The 25,001-nt window shown below is 31.3% G+C and overlaps 1 protein-coding gene across 1 annotated transcript in view; it reads right to left on the minus strand.

Annotated features, from left to right (window-relative positions):
- Positions 1-25,001, minus strand: part of kalrna (kalirin RhoGEF kinase a) — a 282,218-nt gene that overhangs the window by 207,171 nt on the left and 50,046 nt on the right. Inside the window, exon 4 of the mRNA XM_062061506.1 lies at positions 5,967-6,041. Coding sequence (XP_061917490.1) covers positions 5,967-6,041 — 75 coding nt within the window. The remainder of the gene's footprint in view (positions 1-5,966; positions 6,042-25,001) is intronic.

Here is a 25,001-nt window from a genome sequence, read left to right on the forward strand (position 1 = left end):
TGTTAAAATGTAATGTTAGCATGTAGCTCACAAAGTGATGCTAGTAATAATAACCTAGAATAATTGTCAAAATTTGATGTTAGCATATCGCTCACAAGGCTATGCTAGTGTTGCTAATCTAAAAAATAATAGTAAAGTGTAATGTTAGCATCTAGTTCACATAGCTATGCTCAAGTTACTAATCTAATGTGGTGTTAAAATGTAATGTAAGCATGGAGCTCACATAGCTATGCTAGTATTGCTAACCTAGTATGATGTTAAAACATAATGTTAGCATGTAGCCCACATAGCTATGCTAGTGTTACTAACCTAGAATAATGTCAAAATGTGATGTTAGCATGTAGCTCACATAGCTATGCTAGTGTTGCTAATCTAGAATAATGTTAAAGTGTAATGTTAGCATGTAGCTCACAAAGCTATGCTAGTGTTACTAACCTAGAATAATGTCAAAATGTGATGTTAGCATGTAGCTCACATAGCTATGCTAGTGTTGCTAATCTAGAATAATGTTAAAGTGTAATGTTAGCATGTAACTCACATAGCTATGCTAGTAGTGTTACTGACCTAGAAATATGTTATAATGTAATGTTAGCATGTACCTCACATAGCTATGCTCAAGTTACTAATCTAAAGTGGTGTTAAAATGTAACGTAAGCATGGAGCTCACGTAGCTATGCTAGTATTGCTAACCTAGTATGATGTTAAAACATAATGTTAGCATGTAGCTCACATAGCTATGCTAGTGTTACTAATCTATAATGATGTTTAAAATGTAATGTTAGCATGTAGCTCACAAAGCTATGCTAGTGTTACTAACCTAGAATAATGTCAAAATGTGATGTTAGCATGTAGCTCACATAGCTATGCTAGTGTTGCTAATCTAGAATAATGTTAAAGTGTAATGTTAGCATGTAACTCACATAGCTTTGATTGAGACTTTTATTAGTAGGTTGCACAGTGAAGTACATATTCCGTACAATTGACCACTAAATGGTAACACCCGAATAAGTTTTTCAACTTGTTTAAGTCGGGGTCCACTTAAATTGATTCATGATACAGATATATACTATCAGATATATACTATCATCATAATGCAGTCATCACACAAGCTATGCTAGTAGTGTTGCTGACCTAGAAGTATGTTAAAATGTAATTTTAGCATGTACTTCACATAGCTATGCTAGTGTTGCTAATATAAAATAATGTTAAAGTGTGGTATTTGCATGTAACTCACATAGTTATGCAAAAGTTACTAATCTAGAGCGGTGTTAAAATGTAATGTAAGCATATAGGTCACATAGCTATGCTAATGTTGCTAACCTAGGAGGATGTTAGAATGTAATGTTAGCATGTAGCTCACAAAGCTATGCTTGTAATAATAACCTAGAATAATTGTCAAAATTTGATGTTAGCATGTAGCTCACATAGCTATGCTAAAGTTACTAATCTAGAGTGGTGTTAAAATGTAATGTAAGCATGGAGCTCACATAGCTATGCTAATGTTGCTAACTACGATGACGTTAAAATGTAATGTTAGCATGTACTTCAAATAGCTATGCTAGTGTTGCTAAAGTAGAATAATGTTAAAGTGTAATATTTGCATGTAACTCACATAGCTATGCTAAAGTTACTAATCTAGAGCGGTGTTAAAGTGTATGGTAAGCATATAGGTCACATAGCTATGCTAATGTTGCTAACCTACGAGGATGTTAAAATGTAATGTTAGCATGTAGCTCACAAAGCTATGCTTGTAATAATAACCTAGAATAATTGTCAAAATTTGATGTTAGCATGTAGCTCACATAGCTATGCTAATGTTGCTAACCTAGAAAATAATGTTAAAGTGTAATGTTAGCATGTAGCTCACATAGCTATACTAAAGTTACTAATCTAGAGTGGTGTTAAAATGTAATGTTAGCATGTAGCTCACATAGCTATGCTAGTGTTACTAATCTAGAATGATGTTTAAAATGTAATGTTAGCATGTAGCTCACAAAGCTATGCTAGTGTTACTAACCTAGAATAATGTCGAAATGTGATGTTAGCATGTAGCTCACATAGCTATGCTAGTGTTGCTAATCTAGAATAATGTTAAAGTGTAGTATTTGCATGTAACTCACATAGTTATGCAAAAGTTACTAATGTAGAGCGGTGTGAAAATGTAATGTTAGTATATAGATCACATAGCTATGCTAATGTTGCTAACCTAGGAGGATGTTAAAATGTAATGTTAGCATGTAGCTCACAAGGCTTTGCTAGTAATAATAACCTAGAATAATTGTCAAAATTTGATGTTAGCATGTAGCTCACAAGGCTTTGCTAGTAATAATAACCTAGAATAATTGTCAAAATTTGATGTTAGCATGTAGCTCACATAGCTATGCTAGTGTTGCTAATCTAGAAAATAATGTTAAAGTGTAATGTTAGCATGTAGCTCACATAGCTATACTAAAGTTACTAATCTAGAGTGGTGTTAAAATGTAATGTTAGCATGTAGCTCACATAGCTATGCTAGTGTTACTAATCTAGAATGATGTTTAAAATGTAATGTTAGCATGTAGCTCACAAAGCTATGCTTGTGTTACTTACCTAGAATAATGTCAAAATGTGATGTTAGCACGTAGCTCACATAGCTATGCTAGTGTTGCTAATCTAGAATAATGTTAAAGTGTAGTATTTGCATGTAACTCACATAGTTATGCAAAAATTACTAATGTAGAGTGGTGTTAAAATGTAATGTTAGCATATAGATCACATAGCTATGCTAATGTTGCTAACCTAGGAGGATGTTAAAATGTAATGTTAGCATGTAGCTCACAAAGCTATGCTAGTAATAATAACCTAGGATAATTGTCAAAATTTGATGTTAGCATGTAGCTCACATAGCGATGCTAGTGTTGCTAATCTAGAATAATGTTAAAGTGTAATGTTAGCATGTAGCTCACATAGCTATGCTAAAGTTACTAATCTAGGGTGGTGTTAAAATGTAATGTAAGCATGGAGCTCACATAGCTATGCTAATGTTGCTAACTAGGACGACGTTAAAATGTAATAGTAGCATCTACCTCACATAACGATGCTAGTGTTGCTAATCTAGAAAATAATGTTAAAGTGTAATGTTAGCATGTAGCTCACATAGCTATACTAAAGTTACTAATCTAGAGTGGAGTTAAAATGCAATGTTAGCATGTAGCTCACATAGCTATGCTAGTGTTACTAATCTAGAATGATGTTTAAAATGTAATGTTAGCATGTAGCTCACAAAGCTATGCTAGTGTTACTAATCTATAATGATGTTTAAAATGTAATGTTAGCATGTAGCTCACAAAGCTATGCTAGTGTTATTAACCTAGAATAATGTCAAAATGTGATGTTAGCATGTAGCTCACATAGCTATGCTAGTGTTGCTAATCTAGAATAATGTTAAAGTGTAGTATTTGCATGTAACTCACATAGTTATGCAAAAGTTACTAATGTAGAGCGGTGTTAAAATGTAATGCTAGCATGTAGCTCACATAGCTATGCTAATGTTGCTAACCTAGGAGGATGTCAAAATGTAATGTTAGCATGTAGCTCACAAAGCTATGCTAGTAATAATAACCTAGTATAATTGTCAAAATTTGATGTTAGCATGTAGCTCACATAGCGATGCTAGTGTTGCTAATCTAGAATAATGTTAAAGTGTAATGTTAGCATGTAGCTCACATAGCTATGCTAAAGTTACTAATCTAGGGTGGTGTTAAAATGTAATGTTAGCATGGAGCTCACATAGCTATGCTAATGTTGCTAACTAGGACGACGTTAAAATGTAATAGTAGCATCTACCTCACATAACGATGCTAGTGTTGCTTATCTAGAAAATAATGTTAAAGTGTAATGTTAGCATGTAGCTCACATAGCTATGCTAAAGTTACTAATCTAGAGTGGTGTTAAAATGTAATGTTAGCATGTAGCTCACATAGCTATGCTAGTGTTACTAATCTAGAATGATGTTTAAAATGTAATGTTAGCATGTAGCTCACAAAGCTATGCTAGTGTTACTAATCTATAATGATGTTTAAAATGTAATGTTAGCATGTAGCTCACAAAGCTATGCTAGTGTTACTAACCTAGAATAATGTCAAAATGTGATGTTAGCATGTAGCTCACATAGCTATGCTAGTGTTGCTAATGTAGAATAATGTTAAAGTGTAGTATTTGCATGTAACTCACATAGTTATGCAAAAGTTACTAATGTAGAGCGGTGTTAAAATGTAATGTTAGCATGTAGCTCACATAGCTATGCTAATGTTGCTAACCTAGGAGGATGTCAAAATGTAATGTTAGCATGTAGCTCACAAAGCTATGCTAGTAATAATAACCTAGTATAATTGTCAAAATTTGATGTTAGCATGTAGCTCACATAGCGATGCTAGTGTTGCTAAGCTAGAATAATGTTAAAGTGTAATGTTAGCATGTAGCTCACATAGCTATGCTAAAGTTACTAATCTAGGGTGGTGTTAAAATGTAATGTTAGCATGGAGCTCACATAGCTATGCTAATGTTGCTAACTAGGACGACGTTAAAATGTAATATTAGCATCTACCTCACATAGCGATGCTAGTGTTGCTTATCTAGAAAATAATGTTAAAGTGCAATGTTAGCATGTAGCTCACATAGCTATGCTAAAGTTACTAATCTAGAGTGGTGTTAAAATGTAATGTTAGCATGTAGCTCACATAGCTATGCTAGTGTTACTAATCTAGAATGATGTTTAAAATGTAATGTTAGCATGTAGCTCACAAAGCTATGCTAGTGTTACTAATCTATAATGATGTTTAAAATGTAATGTTAGCATGTAGCTCACAAAGCTATGCTAGTGTTACTAACCTAGAATAATGTCAAAATGTGATGTTAGCATGTAGCTCACATAGCTATGCTAGTGTTGCTAATGTAGAATAATGTTAAAGTGTAGTATTTGCATGTAACTCACATAGTTATGCAAAAGTTACTAATGTAGAGCGGTGTTAAAATGTAATGTTAGCATGTAGCTCACATAGCTATGCTAATGTTGCTAACCTAGGAGGATGTCAAAATGTAATGTTAGCATGTAGCTCACAAAGCTATGCTAGTAATAATAACCTAGTATAATTGTCAAAATTTGATGTTAGCATGTAGCTCACATAGCGATGCTAGTGTTGCTAAGCTAGAATAATGTTAAAGTGTAATGTTAGCATGTAGCTCACATAGCTATGCTAAAGTTACTAATCTAGGGTGGTGTTAAAATGTAATGTTAGCATGGAGCTCACATAGCTATGCTAATGTTGCTAACTAGGACGACGTTAAAATGTAATATTAGCATCTACCTCACATAGCGATGCTAGTGTTGCTAATCTAGAAAACAATGTTAAAGTGTAATGTTAGCATGTAGCTCACATAGCTATGCTAAAGTGACTAATCGAGAGTGGTGTTAAAATGTAATGTTAGCATGTAGCTCACAAAGCTATGCTAGTGTTACTAACATAGAATAATGTCAAAATGTGATGTTAGCATGTAGCTCACATAGCTATGCTAGTGTTGCTAATCTAGAAAGTAATGTTAAAGTGTAATGTTAGCATGTAGCTCACATAGCTATGCTAAAGTTACTAATCTAGGGTGGTGTTAAAATGTAATGTTAGCATGTAGCTCACATAGCTATGCCAGTGTCGCTAACGTTTGAGTCCCCCTGTCCTACTCCTTAATGCTACATTGTTGTAGATCTATTATGTTATTATTCCAGTGTTCATGTCAAAAGTGTAGCAAGTACACAACAGTACTTCTTACGTAGCTCGTTAGCATGCATAGGCGCAGTAACAAAGCACTTTTGTGGGACCCCTGAGACATATTTGTTATTGTCCGAAACATGCTGACACAGGACTCGTCCAGTCGGATGAAGATTTGAGTACAAGTGACACTTCCTGTTCTGGTGGTTTTCCTCGCACACTCACCGGACACAAACGCCACTTTCTCCTTCAAGACGGGAAGCACGTCAGACGCCTTGACGCCTTCAGTCCTCAGAGAGCCTGCGGCAAGACACAACATCAAGAACAAAGACACCGTCAGTTAGCATTTGATCATTAATCCAATTATCAGATCAACATTCCAGGGAAGGAAACAGCACGCCTTCGCCAAGTTTGGTGATTTACAAAAAAAAAAAAAACCTGTCCCCGTACTTCTTCTTTTGACTTTCCCAGTTCAACGCCGCGGATTGCGGTTAGTAATCCGACATTCAAGAAATGTTTTTCCTGCTGAGCCAAAGATGAATGTTTGTAAATCCTGGCTTGGATTTTCTGGCTGCTGTCCTTGCATGTCTTCACACATGTTGACGTGCCCCACAAATATTTCATCGCACTTCCTGCGCAGCGCTAACGTGACCCAGATACTCCACACCAGAGGTCACCAACCTTTTTGAAAGCAAGAGCTACTTCTTGGGTACTGATTAATGCGAAGGGCTACCAGTTTGATACACACTTCAATAAATTGCCAGAAGTAGCCAATTTGCTCAATTTACCTTTAACTCTATGTTATTATTTATAATTAATGATATTTACACTTAATTGAACGGTTTAAAAGAGGAGAAAACATGAAAATAATGACAATTACATTTTGAAGCATAGTTTATCTTCAATTTCGACTCTTTAAAATTCAAAATTCAACCGAAAAAAAGAAGAGAAAAACTTTAAAAAAGAATTTATGGAACATCATTAGTAATTTTTCCTGATTAAGATTAATTTTAGAATTTTGATGACATGTTTTAAATAGGTTAAAATCCAATCTGCACTCTGTTAGAATATATAACAAATTGGACCAAGCTATATTTCTAACAAAGACAAATCATTATTTCTTCTAGATTTTCCAAAACAAACATTTTAAAATAAATTCAAAAGACTTTGAAATAAGATTTAAATTTGATTCTACAGATTTTCTAGATTTGCCAGAATAATTGTTTTGAATTTTAATCATAATAAGTTTGAAGAAATATTTCACAAATATTCTTCGTCTAAAAAACAGAAGCTAAAATGAAGAATTAAATTAAAATGTATTTATTGTTCTTTACAATAAAAAAAAATAAATGTACTTGAACATTGATTTAAATTGTCAGGAAAGAAGAGGAAGGAATTTAAAAGGTAAAAAAGGTATATGTGTTTAAAAATCATAAAATCATTTTTAAGGTTGTATTTTTTCTCTAAAATTGTCTTTCTGAAAGTTATAAGAAGCAAAGTAAAAAAATTAATGAATGTATTTAAACAAGTGAAGACCAAGTCTTTAAAATTTTTTTTGGATTTTCAAATTCTATTTGAGTTTTGTCTCTCTTAGAATTAAAAATGTCGGGCAAAGTGAGACCAGCTTGCTAGTAAATAAATACAATTTAAAAAATAGAGGCAGCTCACTGGTAAGTGCTGCTATTTGAGCTATTTTTAGAACAGGCCAGCGGGCTACTCATCTGGTCCTTACGGGCTACCTGGTGCCCGCGGGCACCGCGTTGGTGACCCCTGCACCACACCATGCAAGAAGTACTTTCAATGGGAAGGTTTGGGTACCCTACTTCTGTGAAGGCCGTGTGTGGCGCCCCATGTGGCCTGTGCTGGAAGTACTTTGCCACACATTGATTGATTGATTAATTGATTGAAACTTTTATTAGTATATTGCATATTCCTTACAGTTGACCACTAAATGGTAACACCCGAATACGTTTTTCAACTTGTTTAAGTCGGGGTCCACGTTAATCAATTCATGGTACAAATATCAGCGTTTCCCATAAACGGCCAAGATACCGGTGGCGGTGGGGGCGTGGCTATGGGCGTGGTCACAATGACATCATCGAGTAATTTGCATTATTTACTACAATGATATGATTTTCTCTAAAAAGGCTCAAAAAAATGTATACTTACTAATTAATAATAAGAGTTTTGTTTTAAACGTCCATCCATCCATCCAACAATATAATTACAACACTTTATGTACATATTTATATACAGATTTGAACAATAAGTTATTCACTGAAATATATTTATTAATTGTGGTTCTTACAAAAAATATATCTTATAAAATATAAAAGCTAAAATGTCTCGTAAAGCTCTGCCCCTTTAATTAGTGCATACAAAATAATTTAACTTTAGCCTATTACTACAACAATATTATTTACCAGCAACATAAAGTGAAACAGAGGCAGAGGTGTCCTGCCACAGTCAGTAACAAATAAACAGAAAACAGTAGTGGTCAAATACAAATAAGGCAACAAGAGAAGTATCCTACACTTCTCTTTTGTAAAGTAAATCTGAACAGCCTATATGGGCATCTACATCAACTATATGATTTGCCTGAGAAGCTGGACAGGACAAAAAAATGAATAAATAAAAAAATATATATATTTTTTTATTTATTTATTTTATTTTATTTTATTATTTTTTTATTTGTGGCGGACGTAATTCTTTCGTGGCGGGCCGCCACAAATAAATGAATGTGTGGGAAACACTGGTATCGGTAATTAAGAGCTGGACAATATCGGAATATCGGATATCGGCAAAAAAGCCCTTATCGGACATCCCTAGTTAAGACCTTTGTTGGACCGGAATCTGGGTTTAACGTGGTTTGTGGAGCTCCCCCCCATGCTAGCATATACACATATATGTAAAACATATTAGCTCAAATGCGAGCGTAAAACGTTAGCATGCTAACATAAGAAAAGTCAGCATACTTTCAAAATGGCACCATGTATCAAAATCCATGGTTTTCTTTGGTGCAAATGATTAAAATGAGCTAAAATACGAGCATAAAACGTTATCATACTAACACGAGCATGACGTTAGCATAACAATATAGGAAAAGTTAACATACTTTTAAGGAGGCGCCAAGTAGCATATCAATGTTTTTGTTTCGTTCGAAAGAACACTAGATTAAATGCTAGTATAAAATTTTAGCATGCTAACGTAAGCATGCTAACATGAGAAAAGTCAGCATACTTTCAAAATGGCTCCAGGTTTCAAAATCCATAGTTTTCTTTGGTGCAAATGATTAAAATGAGCTAAAATACGAGCATAAAACGTTATCATACTAACACGAGCATGACGTTAGCATAACAATATAGGAAAAGTTAACATACTTTTAAGGAGGCCCCAAGTAGCATATCAATGTTTTTGTTTCGTTTGAAAGAACACTAGATTAAATGCTAGTATAACATTTTAGCATGCTAACGTAAGCATGCTAACATAAGAAAAGTCAGCATACTTTCAAAATGGCACCAGGTATCAAAATCCACGGTTTTCCTTGGTGCAAATGATTAAAATGAGCTAAAATACGAGCAGAAAACGTTATCATACTAACACGAGCATGACGTTAGCATGACAACATAGGAAAAGTTAACATACTTTTAAGGAGGCGCTAAGTAGCATATCAATGGTTTTTTTTACATTTGAAAGAACATTATATTAAATGTTAGTATAAGATTTTAGCATGCTAACGTAAGCATGCTAACATAAGAAAAGTCAGCATACTTTCAAAATGGCACCAGGTATCAAAATCCACGGTTTTCCTTGGTGCAAATGATTAAAATGAGCTAAAATACTAGCATAAAACGTTATCATAATAACACGAGCATGACGTTAGCATGACAACATAGGAAAAGTTAACATACTTTTAAGGAGGCGCCAAGTAGCATATCAATGTTTTTGTTACGTTTGAAAGAACATTAGATTAAATGCTAGTATAAAATTTTTGCATGCTAACGTAAGCATGCTAACATAATAAAAGTCAGCATACTTTCAAAATGGCTCCAGGTTTCAAAATCCATAGTTTTCTTTGGTGCAAATGATTAAAATGAGCTAAAATACTAGCATAAAACGTTATCATACTAACACTAGCATGACGTTAGCATGACAACATAGGAAAAGTTAACATACTTTTAAGGAGGCGCCAAGTAGCATATCAATGTTTTTTTTTACATTTGAAAGAACATTATATTAAATGCTAGTATAAGATTTTAGCATGCTAACGTAAGCATGCTAACATAAGAAAAGTCAGCATACTTTCAAAATGGCACCAGGTATCAAAATCCACGGTTTTCCTTGGTGCAAATGATTAAAATGAGCTAAAATACTAGCATAAAAAGTTATCATAATAACACGAGCATGACGTTAGCATGACAACATAGGAAAAGTTAACATACTTTTAAGGAGGCGCCAAGTAGCATATCAATGTTTTTTTTTACATTTGAAAGAACATTAGATTAAATGTTAGTATAAGATTTTAGCATGCTAACGTAAGCATGCTAACATAAGAAAAGTCAGCATACTTTCAAAATGGCACCAGGTATCAAAATCCACGGTTTTCCTTGGTGCAAATGATTAAAATGAGCTAAAATACGAGCACAAAACGTTATCATACTAACACTAGCATGACGTTAGCATGACAACATAGGAAAAGTTAACATACTTTTAAGGAGGCGCTAAGTAGCATATCAATGGTTTTTTTTACATTTGAAAGAACATTATATTAAATGCTAGTATAAGATTTTAGCATGCTAACGTAAGCATGCTAACATAAGAAAAGTCAGCATACTTTCAAAATGGCACCAGGTATCAAAATCCACGGTTTTCCTTGGTGCAAATGATTAAAATGAGCTAAAATACTAGCATAAAACGTTATCATAATAACACGAGCATGACGTTAGCATGACAACATAGGAAAAGTTAACATACTTTTAAGGAGGCGCCAAGTAGCATATCAATGTTTTTGTTACGTTTGAAAGAACATTAGATTAAATGCTAGTATAAAATTTTTGCATGCTAACGTAAGCATGCTAACATAATAAAAGTCAGCATACTTTCAAAATGGCTCCAGGTTTCAAAATCCATAGTTTTCTTTGGTGCAAATGATTAAAATGAGCTAAAATACTAGCATAAAACGTTATCATACTAACACTAGCATGACGTTAGCATGACAACATAGGAAAAGTTAACATACTTTTAAGGAGGCGCCAAGTAGCATATCAATGTTTTTTTTTACATTTGAAAGAACATTAGATTAAATGCTAGTATAAAATGTTAGCATGCTAACATAAGCATTATCGGCCAATAAATGCTTTAAAATGTAATATCGGAAATTATCGGTATCGGTTTCAAAAAGTAAACTTAATGACTTTTTATAACGCCGCTGTACGTAGCGGTACATATCCGGTAAAACACGGACGTAGGGCATACTTGCCAACCCTCCCGGGAGACTCCCGAATTTCAGCGCCCCTCCCGAAAATCTCCCGGGGCAACCATTCTCCCGATTTCCACCCGGACAACAATATTTGGGGGCGTGCCTTAAAAGCACTGCCTTTAGCAACCTGTTGCGGCTTTTACACTCACATAAGTGAATGCAAGGCATACTTGGTCAACAGCCATACAGGTCACACTGAGGGTGACCGTATAAACAACTTCAACACTGTTACAAATAAGCGCCACACTGTGAACCCACACCAAACAAGAATGACAAACACATTTCGGGAGAGCATCCGCACCGTAACACAACGTAAACACAACAGAACAAATACCCAGAACCCCTTGCAGCACTGACTCTTCCGGGACGCTACCACCATACCCCGCCCCCCACCCCCACCTCAACCCACGCTGCAGGACTGCTTGTATAGGACATTTCACATTACGTATGTTTGTTTTTTTTCTGATATCGGACCAATATCTGATATCAGGACCCCCTATTTAAGCCCTGAAAATACAGTGTTTTGCCCGGCGCATTCAGCTGTGTGAGAAATTTCAAGCCAAACCAACTTATGGGGTCGAAAGTTTATGGTTTAATAACAGCGCCACCATGTGGTGTGCTACGTTCATTTGACACATTTTTTGTTTTGTGTAACACACACACACACACACACACACACACACACACACACACACACACACACACACACACACACACACACACACACACGCGCAAAAAAGGCTGGAATGACAGATGACTTTTACTGTACACTTGCTTTGATTTGCATAGAAAACTGTTTATGTTTCTGGGAATTAGAGGAAGGAAAAGTGAGAAGTGAATTTGCTGCCAACATCAACAACACGTTTACTTTGTGTGTGTGTGTGTGTGTGTGTGTGTGTGCGTGCGTGCACCCTTTTTGAGACATGGACAAGGAAAAGTAGCGTCCATATGAGGACGGTGAACAAGTTAGGACATAATTCACGGTCCCTATACGGAAAACCATTGCATCTAATAGAGAATGTCTCATTTGGCCCCCTGGTGGTGAAATCTATCAAAATTAGGGTGATCCCAAAAAGGAGGGATTTTTCAAATTGACTGTGTCGATATTAAAAGTGCTCCCCCTCTTGTCAACATATGAAATAACTAGTTTGTGTAAGAAATTGAAATGCGCCCCCTTTGACCAAAATTAATTTAAAAAAAATTAAAAAAATATGTATACAAAGACAGACTGTAATAACTTGAAGTAAATAATGAAGATTAAAAACCAATTAATTACAAACAAAGCTTTTTTTTAAAAAATAACTAAAATAAGTCTTTTACTCACAATGTGTTGACTTTTTGCTGATAAAATTGGGAAACATTTCTCATATTCTTTCTGTTTCTGTAATATTGCAATATTTTCTCGTGAAATTATTACTTTTTAATGTAAAAGTGTTACTTTTTAATGCAATATGGTGACATTTGTCATATCAAATTAAAATAAAATGTTATCGCAATATTGCCAATTTGTTTGTTCTTGTAAAATAGTGACATTTTTTGAGTAAAATTACGACCGTTGTCATAATTTTGCCAAGTAAAATTCAGATTACTATTACAATATTGCCAAAATGTTAAAGTTTTCTTATAAAATTGTGACTTTTGTCGTGTGAAATTCCAACTTTTTATCATATCATTTTATCAAATTGACTGTGTCGATATTAAAAGTGCTCCCCCTCTGGTCAACATATGAAATAACTAGTTTGTGTAAGAAATTGAAATGCGCCCCCTTTGACCAAAATTAATTTAAAAAAATAAAAAAAATATGTATATAAAGACAGACTGTAATAACTTGAAGTAAATAATGAAGATTAAAAACCAATTAATTACAAACAAAGCTTTTTTTTTTAAATAACTAAAATAAGTCTTTTACTCACAATGTGTTGACTTTTTGCTGATAAAAATTGGGAAACATTTCTCATATTCTTTCTGTTTCTGTAATATTGCAATATTTTCTCATGAAATTACTACTTTTTAATGTAAAAGTGTTACTTTTTAATGCAAAATGGTGACATTTGTCATATCAAATTAAAATAAAATGTTATCGCAATATTGCCAATTTGTTTGTTGTTCTTGTAAAATAGTGACATTTTTTGAGTAAAATTACGACCGTTGTCATAATTTTGCCAAGTAAAATTCAGATTACTATTACAATATTGCCAAAATGTTAAAGTTTTCTTATAAAATTGTGACTTTTGTCGTGTGAAATTCCAACTTTTTATCATATCATTTTATCAAATTGACTGTGTCGATATTAAAAGTGCTCCCCCTCTGGTCAACATATGAAATAACTAGTTTGTGTAAGAAATTGAAATGCGCCCCCTTTGACCAAAATTAATTAAAAAAAATAAAAACAATATGTATATAAAGACAGACTGTAATAACTTGAAGTAAATAATGAAGATTAAAAACCAATTAATTACAAACAAAGCTTTTTTTTTTTTAAATAACTAAAATAAGTCTTTTACTCACAATGTGTTGACTTTTTGCTGATAAAATTGGGAAACATTTCTCCTATTCTTTCTGTTTCTGTAATATTGCAATATTTTCTCGTGAAATTATTACTTTTTAATGCAATATGGTGACATTTGTCATATCAAATTAAAATAAAATGTTATCGCAATATTGCCAATTTGTTTGTTGTTCGTGTAAAATAGTGACATTTTTTGAGTAAAATTACGACCGTTGTCATAATTTTGCCAAGTAAAATTCAGATTACTATTATAATATTGCCAAAATGTTAAAGTTTTCTTATAAAATTGTGACTTTTGTCGTGTAAAATTCCAACTTTTATCATATTATTGCACACATTACTATTGTAACATTTTCACTTGCATTGAGTAAAAAGACAACTTTTACTATAATACTGCCAAAATTCAAAGTTTTATTGTGATATTGTGACCTTTTTCTTGTGAATTTCAAACTCATTTTTCACAACAAGCTTTTTTATATTGGTATACAATATTAATGTTGTAAATACGAATGTATATATCTATAAAGGGTGGTCCTAAAGAGGTAGGCATTTTTCAGAAGTCTCAAGAAGGTAACAAATGCAAGAAATGTGTGTGTGTGTGTGTGTGTGTGTGTGTGTGTGTGTGTGTGTGTGTGTGTGTGTGTGTGTGTGTGTGTGTGTGTGTGTGTGTGTGTGTCCACACAGGGAACTGTCAAACTTGATTTCCAAACGCACACACACAAAGTAACATGTTGTTGATAGTGTTTGTATGTGTATATGTAATTATTTTAGCTAAAATGCCAGCATATAATGTTAGCATGCTAACGTTAGCAGGATAAAATAGAAAAAGTTAGCATCAAAAGCCAATCATTTTTAGGTGTAAATAAAAACATTTACCACATGTGCTGCATAAAACGTTAGCATGCTAACATCAGCATGCTAATGTTAACATGCTAACACAGGAAAAGTTAGCATACGTCTAAGATGGCGCCAAGTATCAAAATCCATGGTTTCTAAGTTCAAATCAATAAATTAGATAAAATACTAGCATTAAATGTTTGCATGCTAACATTAGCACAATAACATTAGCATGCTAACAAAGGAGAAGTTAGCATACTTCTAAGATGGCAACAGGTATCAAAATCCATTATTTGTAGGTTTTAATGAAAAAAAAATCACAAATAAGATGGCATAAAACGTTAGCATGCTAATGTTAGCATGCTAATGTTAGCATACTTACAAAGGAAAAGTTCACGTACTTCTAAGATAGCGGCAAGTACGTAATGATTTTTATAAGTGGCGACTTGTCCAGGGTGTACCCCGCCTGCCTCCCGAATGCAGCTGAGATAGGCTGCAGCGCCCCCCCACGACCCCTAAAGGGACAAGCGGTAGAAAATGGATGGTTCGAGGGCAAGCATAACATGCTGGCATGCCAACTCGAGAGAAGTTAGCATAGTTTTAAAATAGCACAAGTATCAAAATCCTTGATTTTAAAGTTCAAATGAAAAAAAAAATTGTTAAAATGATAGCATAAAACGTTAGCATGCTAATGTTAGCATGATAAAATAGGAAAAGTTAGCATAAGTATCAAAAGCCATGATTTTTGGGTTTAAACAAAATGAGCAAACAAGCTAGAATATGCAACGTTAGCATGCTAATGTTAGCATGATAAAATAGGACAAGTTAGCATAAGTATCAAAAGCCATGATTTTTGGGTTTAAACAAAATGAGCAAACAAGCTAGAATATGTAACGTTAGCATGCTAATGTTAGCATGATAAAATAGGAAAAGTTAGCATAAGTATCAAAAGCCATGGTTTTTGGGTTTAAACAAAAAGAGGAAACAAGCTAGAATATGTAACGTTAGCATGCTAATTTTAGCATGATAAAATAGGAAAAGTTAGCGTAAGTATCAAAAGCCATGATTTTTGGGTTTAAACAAAATGAGCAAACAAGCTAGAATATGTAACGTTCGCATGCTAATGTTAGCATGCTAATGTTAGCATACTAATGTTAGCATGATAAAATAGGAAAAGTTAGCATAAGTATCAAAAGCCATGATTTTTGGGTTTAAACAAAATGAGCAAACAAGCTAAAATATGTAACGTTAGCATGCTAATGTTAGCATGATAAAATAGGAAAAGTTAGCATAAGTATCAAAAGCCATGGTTTTTGGGTTTAAACAAAATGAGCAAACAAGCTAAAATATGTAATGTTAGCATGCTAATGTTAGCATGATAAAATAGGAAAAGTTAGCATAAGTATCAAAAGCCATGATTTTTGGGTTTAAACAAAAATGAGCAAACAAGCTAGAATATGTAACGTTAGCATGCTAATGTTAGCATGATAAAATAGGAAAAGTTAGCATAAGTATCAAAAGCCATGATTTTTGGGTTTAAACAAAATGAGCAAACAAGCTAGAATATGTAACGTTCGCATGCTAATGTTAGCATGCTAATGTTAGCATACTAATGTTAGCATGATAAAATAGGAAAAGTTAGCATAAGTATCAAAAGCCATGATTTTTGGGTTTAAACAAAATGAGCAAACAAGCTAAAATATGTAACGTTAGCATGCTAATGTTAGCATGATAAAATAGGAAAAGTTAGCATAAGTATCAAAAGCCATGGTTTTTGGGTTTAAACAAAATGAGCAAACAAGCTAAAATATGTAATGTTAGCATGCTAATGTTAGCATGATAAAATAGGAAAAGTTAGCATAAGTATCAAAAGCCATGATTTTTGGGTTTAAACAAAAATGAGCAAACAAGCTAGAATATGTAACGTTAGCATGCTAATGTTAGCATGATAAAATAGGAAAAGTTAGCATAAGTATCAAAAGCCATGATTTTTGGGTTTAAACAAAATGAGCAAACAAGCTAGAATATGCAACGTTAGCATGCTAATGTTAGCATGATAAAATAGGAAAAGTTAGCATAAGTATCAAAAGCCATGATTTTTGGGTTAAAATAAAATGAGCAAACAAGCTAGAATATGCAACGTTAGCATGCTAATGTTAGCATGATAAAATAGGAAAAGTTAGCATAAGTATCAAAAGCCATGATTTTTGGGTTTAAACAAAATGAGCAAACAAGCTAGAATATGTAACGTTAGCATGCTAATGTTAGCATGATAAAATAGGAAAAGTTAGCGTAAGTATCAAAAGCCATGATTTTTGGTTTAAACAAAATTAGCAAACAAGCTAGAATATTTAACATTAGCATGCTAATGTTAGCATGATAACATAAATAAGGTTAGCTTGCTTATAAGATGACGCCAAATATCAGAATCCATGTTTTTTAAGTTTGAATGAATTAAAATGGGCTAAAATTCTAGCATTAAAACATTAGCACAGTAACATAAGAGAAGTCAGAATATTTAGAAAATGGCAGCAAGATTAAAAAGCAATGATTTGTATGTTCAAATGAATAAAATGAGCAAACATATGAGTATAAACCATTAGCGTAGCAATGTTAGCACACTAATGTTAACATGGCAAATAAGGACATTTCTAATGAGGATCTGCTTCCTATGGAAGCCCCGCCCCCTTTGCGCCTGACTTGAAGGCGAGGTTGGAGTAGAATATTGATGTTTAAAGATGTTTCCTAAAAGTGTTTTTCACATCAGCTGCTAAACTAAAGTACACACTTCCTGCTGCTTCTCCCGCAGGAAAAGCCGGAAAAATAAAAGAAACACCAAAGTGTCGCTTTTACGTCGGAGCGAGCGCTTTTTCCAGCTCACATCTCCCACTTTTATCACCGCCGTGTTTCGCTGGCCCCGTGTGATCAAAGCTGATCGCTCTTTATCGTAAACTTTTACGGCTTTTCTCTCCGCTTTCTGGCAACACCTGTTTTCTTCATCCAACACATGCACGCTAAGCTAGCAGATGCTAACTTTGATCTAGTACACGTCCCATGTCATGTACTGTAGAAAGTATACACTTTAGAGTAGTCAGTGTGCAGCAACACATGCACGCTAAGCTAGCAGATGCTAACTTTTATCTAGTACACGTCCCATGTCATGTACTGTAGAAAGTATACACTTTAGAGTAGTCAGTGTGCAGCAACACATGCACGCTAAGCTAGCAGATGCTAACTTTGATCTAGTACACGTCCCATGTCATGTACTGTAGAAAGTATACACTTTAGAGTAGTCAGTGTGCAGCAACACATGCACGCTAAGCTAGCAGATGCTAACGTTTAGCAGTAAGTTATATTTAAGTGGTTATTGTTATTAATAAAACATATACAGTAGGTAATATTTTAGTGTTATTAATAAAACATATACAGTAAGATACATTGTTGTGTTATTGTTATTAATAAAACATATACAGTGAGTTATATTTAAGTGGTTATTGTTATTAATAAAACATATACAATGAGTTATATTTTAGTGTTATTGTTATTAATAAAACATATACAGTAAGTTATCTTTTAGTGTTATTGTTATTAATAAAACATATACAGTAAGTTATATTTTAATGTTGTTGTATTAATAAAACATATACATTAAGTTATATTTAAGTGTTATTAATAAAACATACAGGAAGTTATATTTTTGTGTTATTATTAATAAAACATATACAATGAGTTATATTTAAGTAGTTATTGTTATTAATAAAACATTTACAATAAGTTATATTTTAGTGTTATTGTTATTAATAAAAAATATACAGTAAGTTATATTTTAGTGTTATTAATAAAACATATACAGTAGATATATTTTAGTGTTATTGTTATTAATAAAACATTTACAGTAAGTTATATTTAAGTGGTTATTGTTATTAATAAAACATAAAATACGTTATATTTTAGTGTTATTGTTATTAATAAAACATATACAGTAAGTTATATTTTAGTGTTATTGTTATTAATAAAACGTATACAGTAAATTATAATTAAGTGTTATTGTTATTAATAAAACATATACAGTAAGTTATATTTTAGTTTTATTGTTATTAATAAAACATACAGTAAGTTATATTTTAGTGTTATTGTTATTAATAAAATATATACAGTAAGTTATATTTTAGTGTTGTTGTATTAATAAAACATATACATTAAGTTATATTTAAGTGTTATTGTTATTAATAAAACATAAACAGTAAGTTATATTTTTGTGTTATTGTTATTAATAAAACATATACAATGAGTTCTATTTAAGTAGTTATTGTTATTAATAAAACATATACAATAAGTTATATTTTAGTGTTATTGTTATTAATAAAACGTATACGGTAAGTTCTATTTAAGTGGTTATTGTTAGTAATAAAACATATACAGTAAGTTATATTTGAGTTTTATTGTTATTAATAAAACATATACAGTAAGTTATATTTTAGTGTTAATGTTATTAATAAAACATATACAGTAAGTTATATTTTTGTGTTATTGTTATTAATAAAACATATACAATGAGTTATATTTAAGTAGTTATTGTTATTAATAAAACATATACAATAAGTTATATTTTAGTGTTATTGTTATTAATAAAACGTATACGGTAAGTTATATTTAAGTGGTTATTGTTAGTAATAAAACATATACAGTAAGTTATATTTGAGTTTTATTGTTATTAATAAAACATATACAGTAAGTTATATTTTAGTGTTATTGTTATTAATAAAACATATACAGTAGGTAATATTTTAGTGTTATTAATAAAACATATACAGTAAGTTATATATAAGTGGTTATTGTTATTAATATAACATATACAAAAGGTAATATTTTAGTGTTATTAATAAAACATAAACAGTAATATATATTTTTCTGTTATTGTTATTAATAAAACATATACAGTGAGTTATATTTAAGTGGTTATTGTTAATAATAAAACATATGCAATAAGTTAAATTTTAGTGTTATTGTTATTAATATAACATTTACAGTAAGTTATATTTTAGGGTTATTGTTATTTATAAAACATATACAGTAAGTTATATTTTAGTGTTGTTGTATTAATAAAACACATACAGTAAGTTATATTTGAGTTTCATTGTTATTAATAAAACATATACAGTAAGTTATATTTTAGTTGTATTGTTATTAATAAAACATATACAGTAAGTTATATATAAGTGGTTATTGTTAATAATAAAACATATACAGTAAGTTAATATAAGTGGTTATTGTTATTAATAAAACACATACAGTAGGTAAGATTTTAGTGTTATTAATAAAACATATACAGTAAGATATATTTTAGTGTTATTGTTATTAATATAACATTTACAGTAAGTTATATTTTAGGGTTATTGTTATTAATAAAACATATACAGTAAGTTATTTTTAGTGTTGTTGAATTAATAAAACATATACAGTAAGTTATATTTGAGTTTTATTGTTAATAAAACATATACAGTAAGTTATATTTAAGTGGTTATTGTTAATAATAAAACACATACAGTAAGCATTTTAGTGTTTTCTGCTAGAACATGTGGATACAACTGGTACAAAGGTTGTCGTCGCCTTGAGAAAGAAGATTGTGTACTTTTGTTGCAGTGTGTGTTGTGGCAGCACACGTTGCTAGGCAACAGCCCGTGGCTAGCGTAAGAGGTTGCTGAATAAAAGTGGTAATGAGTCTGAATCAAAGTGGTAATGAGCGTGAAAATGTTCCTGCATAAACGGGCCAGGAAGAAGACATTTACAGTAACAGTCATTTAACACTTCATGAGTGGACTTGAGTGTTGGTCTTTCACAGAGACCATTACTGAAGAAAGTTGTTCCGAATAATGAAGACTAATTGACTGTAACATGTATCATGAGCTTCGATGAAGGTACAGTTAATGATGTATAATGTACTAAAGTATTACTAAACAACATTTGTCTAATTCACTCTTTTATTTAATAATTATTTATGACAGAACAAGCTATCTTCAAATCATCAGATAATTGATATTTGCGGTGAAATATCAAACACAGGAAGTGAAGAAACTTCCTACTATTGTTCATTATTAAAAATATAACTGTTTGTTATTGTAAATAGTATTGTTTGTTATTGCAATATTGTTGTTCATTAATGCAAATGTCATTATTGTTGCAAATATTATTTAATGTTGCAAATATTTTTGTTTATTGATGCAAATAGTATTGTTTTTTATTAAAATAAATATGATTGTTGACTATTGCAAATCTCATTGTTTGTTTTTGCAAATATTATCGTTTATTAATGCAAAAATGTTATTTCAAATATTTATTAGTGCTTGTATTATTACTTACTATTGCAGTTCATTAATGCAAATATTATTTTGGCAGAAATCATTAAGTAATGCAATTATTATTGTTTATTATTACAATTTTGTTGTCATTAATGCAAATATTATTGTTGCAAATATGATCTATCAATGAAAATATTATTTAATATTGCAAATCTTTCTGTTTATTGATGCAAATGTTACTTTTTATTATTATAAATATGATTGTTGACTGATGCAATATTATTGTTTATGTTTGCAAATAGTATCCTTTATTAATGCAACATTATTGTTTATCAATGCAAATATTATTTCTTATTATTGCAATATTGTCGTTCATTAATTCAAATGTTATTATTGTTGCAAATATAATTTATTAATGCAAATATTGTTTATTATTGCAATATTGTTGTTCATTAATGCAACTGTTATTGTTGTTGCAAATATCATGTATCAATGCAAATATTATTATTTAATATTGCAAATATTTTTCTTTATTGATGAAAATAGTATTCTTTATTGTTATAAATATGATTGTTGACTGATGCAAATATTATTGTTTATCAATGCAAAAATATCATTTCAAATATCATTTATTAATTATTACTTATTATTGCCATACTGCTATTCATTGATGCAAATGCTATTATGGTTGCACATATAATTTATTAATTCAAATATTATTGGTCAATATTGCAGTGTTGGTGTCTATTAATGCAAATGTAATTGTTGCAAACATATTTTATTAATGCAATTATTATTGTTTAATATTGCAATATTGTTGTCGTTAGTGCAAATATAATTGTTGAAAATATCAGTTATTATTACAAACATTATTGTTTAACATTGCAATATTGTTGCTAATGAATGCAAATGTTATTGTTGCAAATATCTATCAATGCAAATAGTCTTATTCAATATCATAAATATGATGGTTGACTAATATGATAATAATACAAATATGATCGTTTATTAATGCAATATTATTGTTTATTAATGAAAAAAATGTAATTGCAAATTTTTATTGAAGCAAATATTTAATTTTTTCAAATAATGTTTATCAATGCCAATAATGTTTATTTATCTATTCTTAGTGTTTTTGTTTTTACTCTTGTACTTATTTTATTATTTAATTAATGTACAGTTAATTATACATAATGCACTTATGCCCACTTTTACACCTTTATTTAAAAAATACTTATTAAAGAACAAGCTATCTTATTTCTTCTTTTATTGTGAAATAGTTAATGCCAAACACAGGAAATGAACAAACTATCAGTAATTGCCCAAACTCTGCTTCTTCCTACTCCTTTTTAATACTGTGATGTACTTCAATACAACAGGGCAGCGGAGTCAACTCGCCGTGGCGACCGGCTATCATTCATCAGCTGGCGGGAGGAGGAGCCATTGATTTACTGTCTTGTGTTTGACTCTATGGATTATTTTCAGTCTTTCTATTCATTTCTACCCAAAAAGTCGTCTTTATTGTCCTTCCGGGACTTCCAGTTACAGTTGACCTTTTCATCAACGTTATAAAAACAGCAGGATTTCTTTACAGTGTGAGCACATAACCACAAACTCGGTAAGTGTTTTAAAAATTATTACTTTTCAGCAAAATAATCGCAAATCACAGTTTGTTTTTTTTAAAAGCGTAAAAAAATATTCAGATTTTACGGTAAAAAAAACAACTGTCAGCTCATTTGCCTGACTTTTACCATAAATTAATTTTAATTACAGTGCTGGACTGTAAACACACCCGTAGATGTGATGTAAACAAAGATCGGTCACCAGAATTTTGGATTTTACTGTAAAAATAAAAATAACTACCGTTTTTCCATTTACAGTAATGTGCTGTAAAAATAAGGACCACAGTGAAAAAACAAACAAAACACAAAAAAACGGCAGCCCAGTTGCCAGAATTTTACCATAAAAAAATGTAAATGGTAAATTGTTTTCAATATACAGTACTTCGGCCATGCTTTTTTTTTTTTTTTTTTTTTTTACAGTGCATCACTGTAAAACAGTGATTCTTATATATTTGTTGTTACACCCCAGGAAGAAGAACACATTTTGAGCATCCTTCCCCCCCACACACACGTAAATAAAAACTATAAATGAAGTAAAATAGAAGATTCACATTCGAATCGTGATTGTTATTCATCCATGTTGTAAATTGATTCAATTTTTTCAATGATCAACGAAAATTAAAAAACATTTTTTTTAATCCATCTATTTTCTCTCGCTTATTCAAGGTTGGGTTGCGGGGGCAGCAGCCTAAGCACAGACACCCACACTTCCCTCTCACCAGCCACTCTGGGATTATTTTCTAAATAATCACTTTATAAAAAGACGTTTTTAGGCCATCTGTGCAACCAGAAGCAGCTTTTGTATCCTGTAAACCTGTTTTGAAAAAGTGTCATTGTAATTATTACACCAAATAATAAATACATTGTGAGAATCGGTTTAAATCAAGAATCTTGTTGAATCGAGAATCAATTCTGAATCAGAGCGTTACCCCAAAAATCGAATCAATTCACACCCCTAATAAGTAGTATCATTTGTCGATAAAATTGTTATACGTACGCCTCTGCATAATATTGTATCCTTGTTAACATTACAGAAAAGAAAAACAAGAAATATAGATTAATTTACAACAAAGAATGACTTTATTAACATTAATTTTTTTGTAGAAAAGACTTAAAGTGTGTCAATTGGCCTGAGATGAAAAAACAAAGAATCTTTATTTAAACTATAACATTTTCTGACTCACTTGAACCATTTGATACTGTAAAATTAATACAATAAAAAAAAATTATATATATACACACACATATACATGTATTTGTATGTATATATGTAAATATAATGTACCCCGCCTACCACCCAAATGCAGCAGAGATAGGCTCCAGCACCCCCTGCGACCCCAAGCGGTAGAAAATGGATGAATGGATGGATAAATATATGTATATATAAATATATACGTATATATACATATATAAAAATACATACTTATATACATATATACACAAACAGCCAATCCAATCCAATCCACTTTATTTAAATAGCACATTTACACAACAAGAATGTTTCCAAAGTGCTGCACAGCCATGTTAAAAACAATATTAAAAACAATATTAAAAACAATATTATGCTACACCAATGACTGAATAAAAACAAAGAATAAATGAATAGAAAACCAATACAGAGACAATATAAACATATAACATATGTACGTGTGTATAAATATATACACATACATATATGCATATCTATATATACATATAGATACATATATACACAAACATATGAATGTGTATATACATATAAACACATACATATATGTATATACATATAGATACATATATACATACATATGTACACATACATATGTGTGTATAAATAAATACACATACATATATGCATAACTATATATACATATAGATACATATATACCCAAACATATGAATGTGTACATACATATATACACATACATATATGCATATCTATATATGCATATAGATACATATATACACAAACATATGAATGTGTATATAAATATATACACATACATATATGTATATACATATATATATACATAGATACATATATACATACATATATACACATACATATGTGTGTATATATACCTATATACATATAGGTATATACATATAGGTATATATACATTCATATATACATACATACAGTATGTACACATACAAATGTGTGTATATATACCTATATATATATATACACACACAAATATACATATAGATATACATATATACACACACACACATACACATATATATATATATTTTTTTTTAATCAAAATGAGGAAGTCAGGATTAATGGCTGCAATGAGCACAGCGGGGTTTGATGCCTGATACTGATAAAGCATTTTCCCTGGGTGGTCAAACGCCCCCCGCCCCCTGCTTTTCCCAAGGAGGCCCCACTCCAATATTTGAGAATAACTGCTTTAAATGGAAAGACACAAAACATTCTATTCATATATATATACTGTATCTAATTGTTTTACTTTTTAACAAAAAAACCTACAGAGTTTTTTTTTTAAAACAGTGTAAACAAGGTTGTTTTCT

The sequence above is a fragment of the Entelurus aequoreus genome, linkage group LG10 (assembly GCF_033978785.1).
Source record: "Entelurus aequoreus isolate RoL-2023_Sb linkage group LG10, RoL_Eaeq_v1.1, whole genome shotgun sequence".
NCBI classification, from domain to species: domain Eukaryota; kingdom Metazoa; phylum Chordata; class Actinopteri; order Syngnathiformes; family Syngnathidae; genus Entelurus; species Entelurus aequoreus.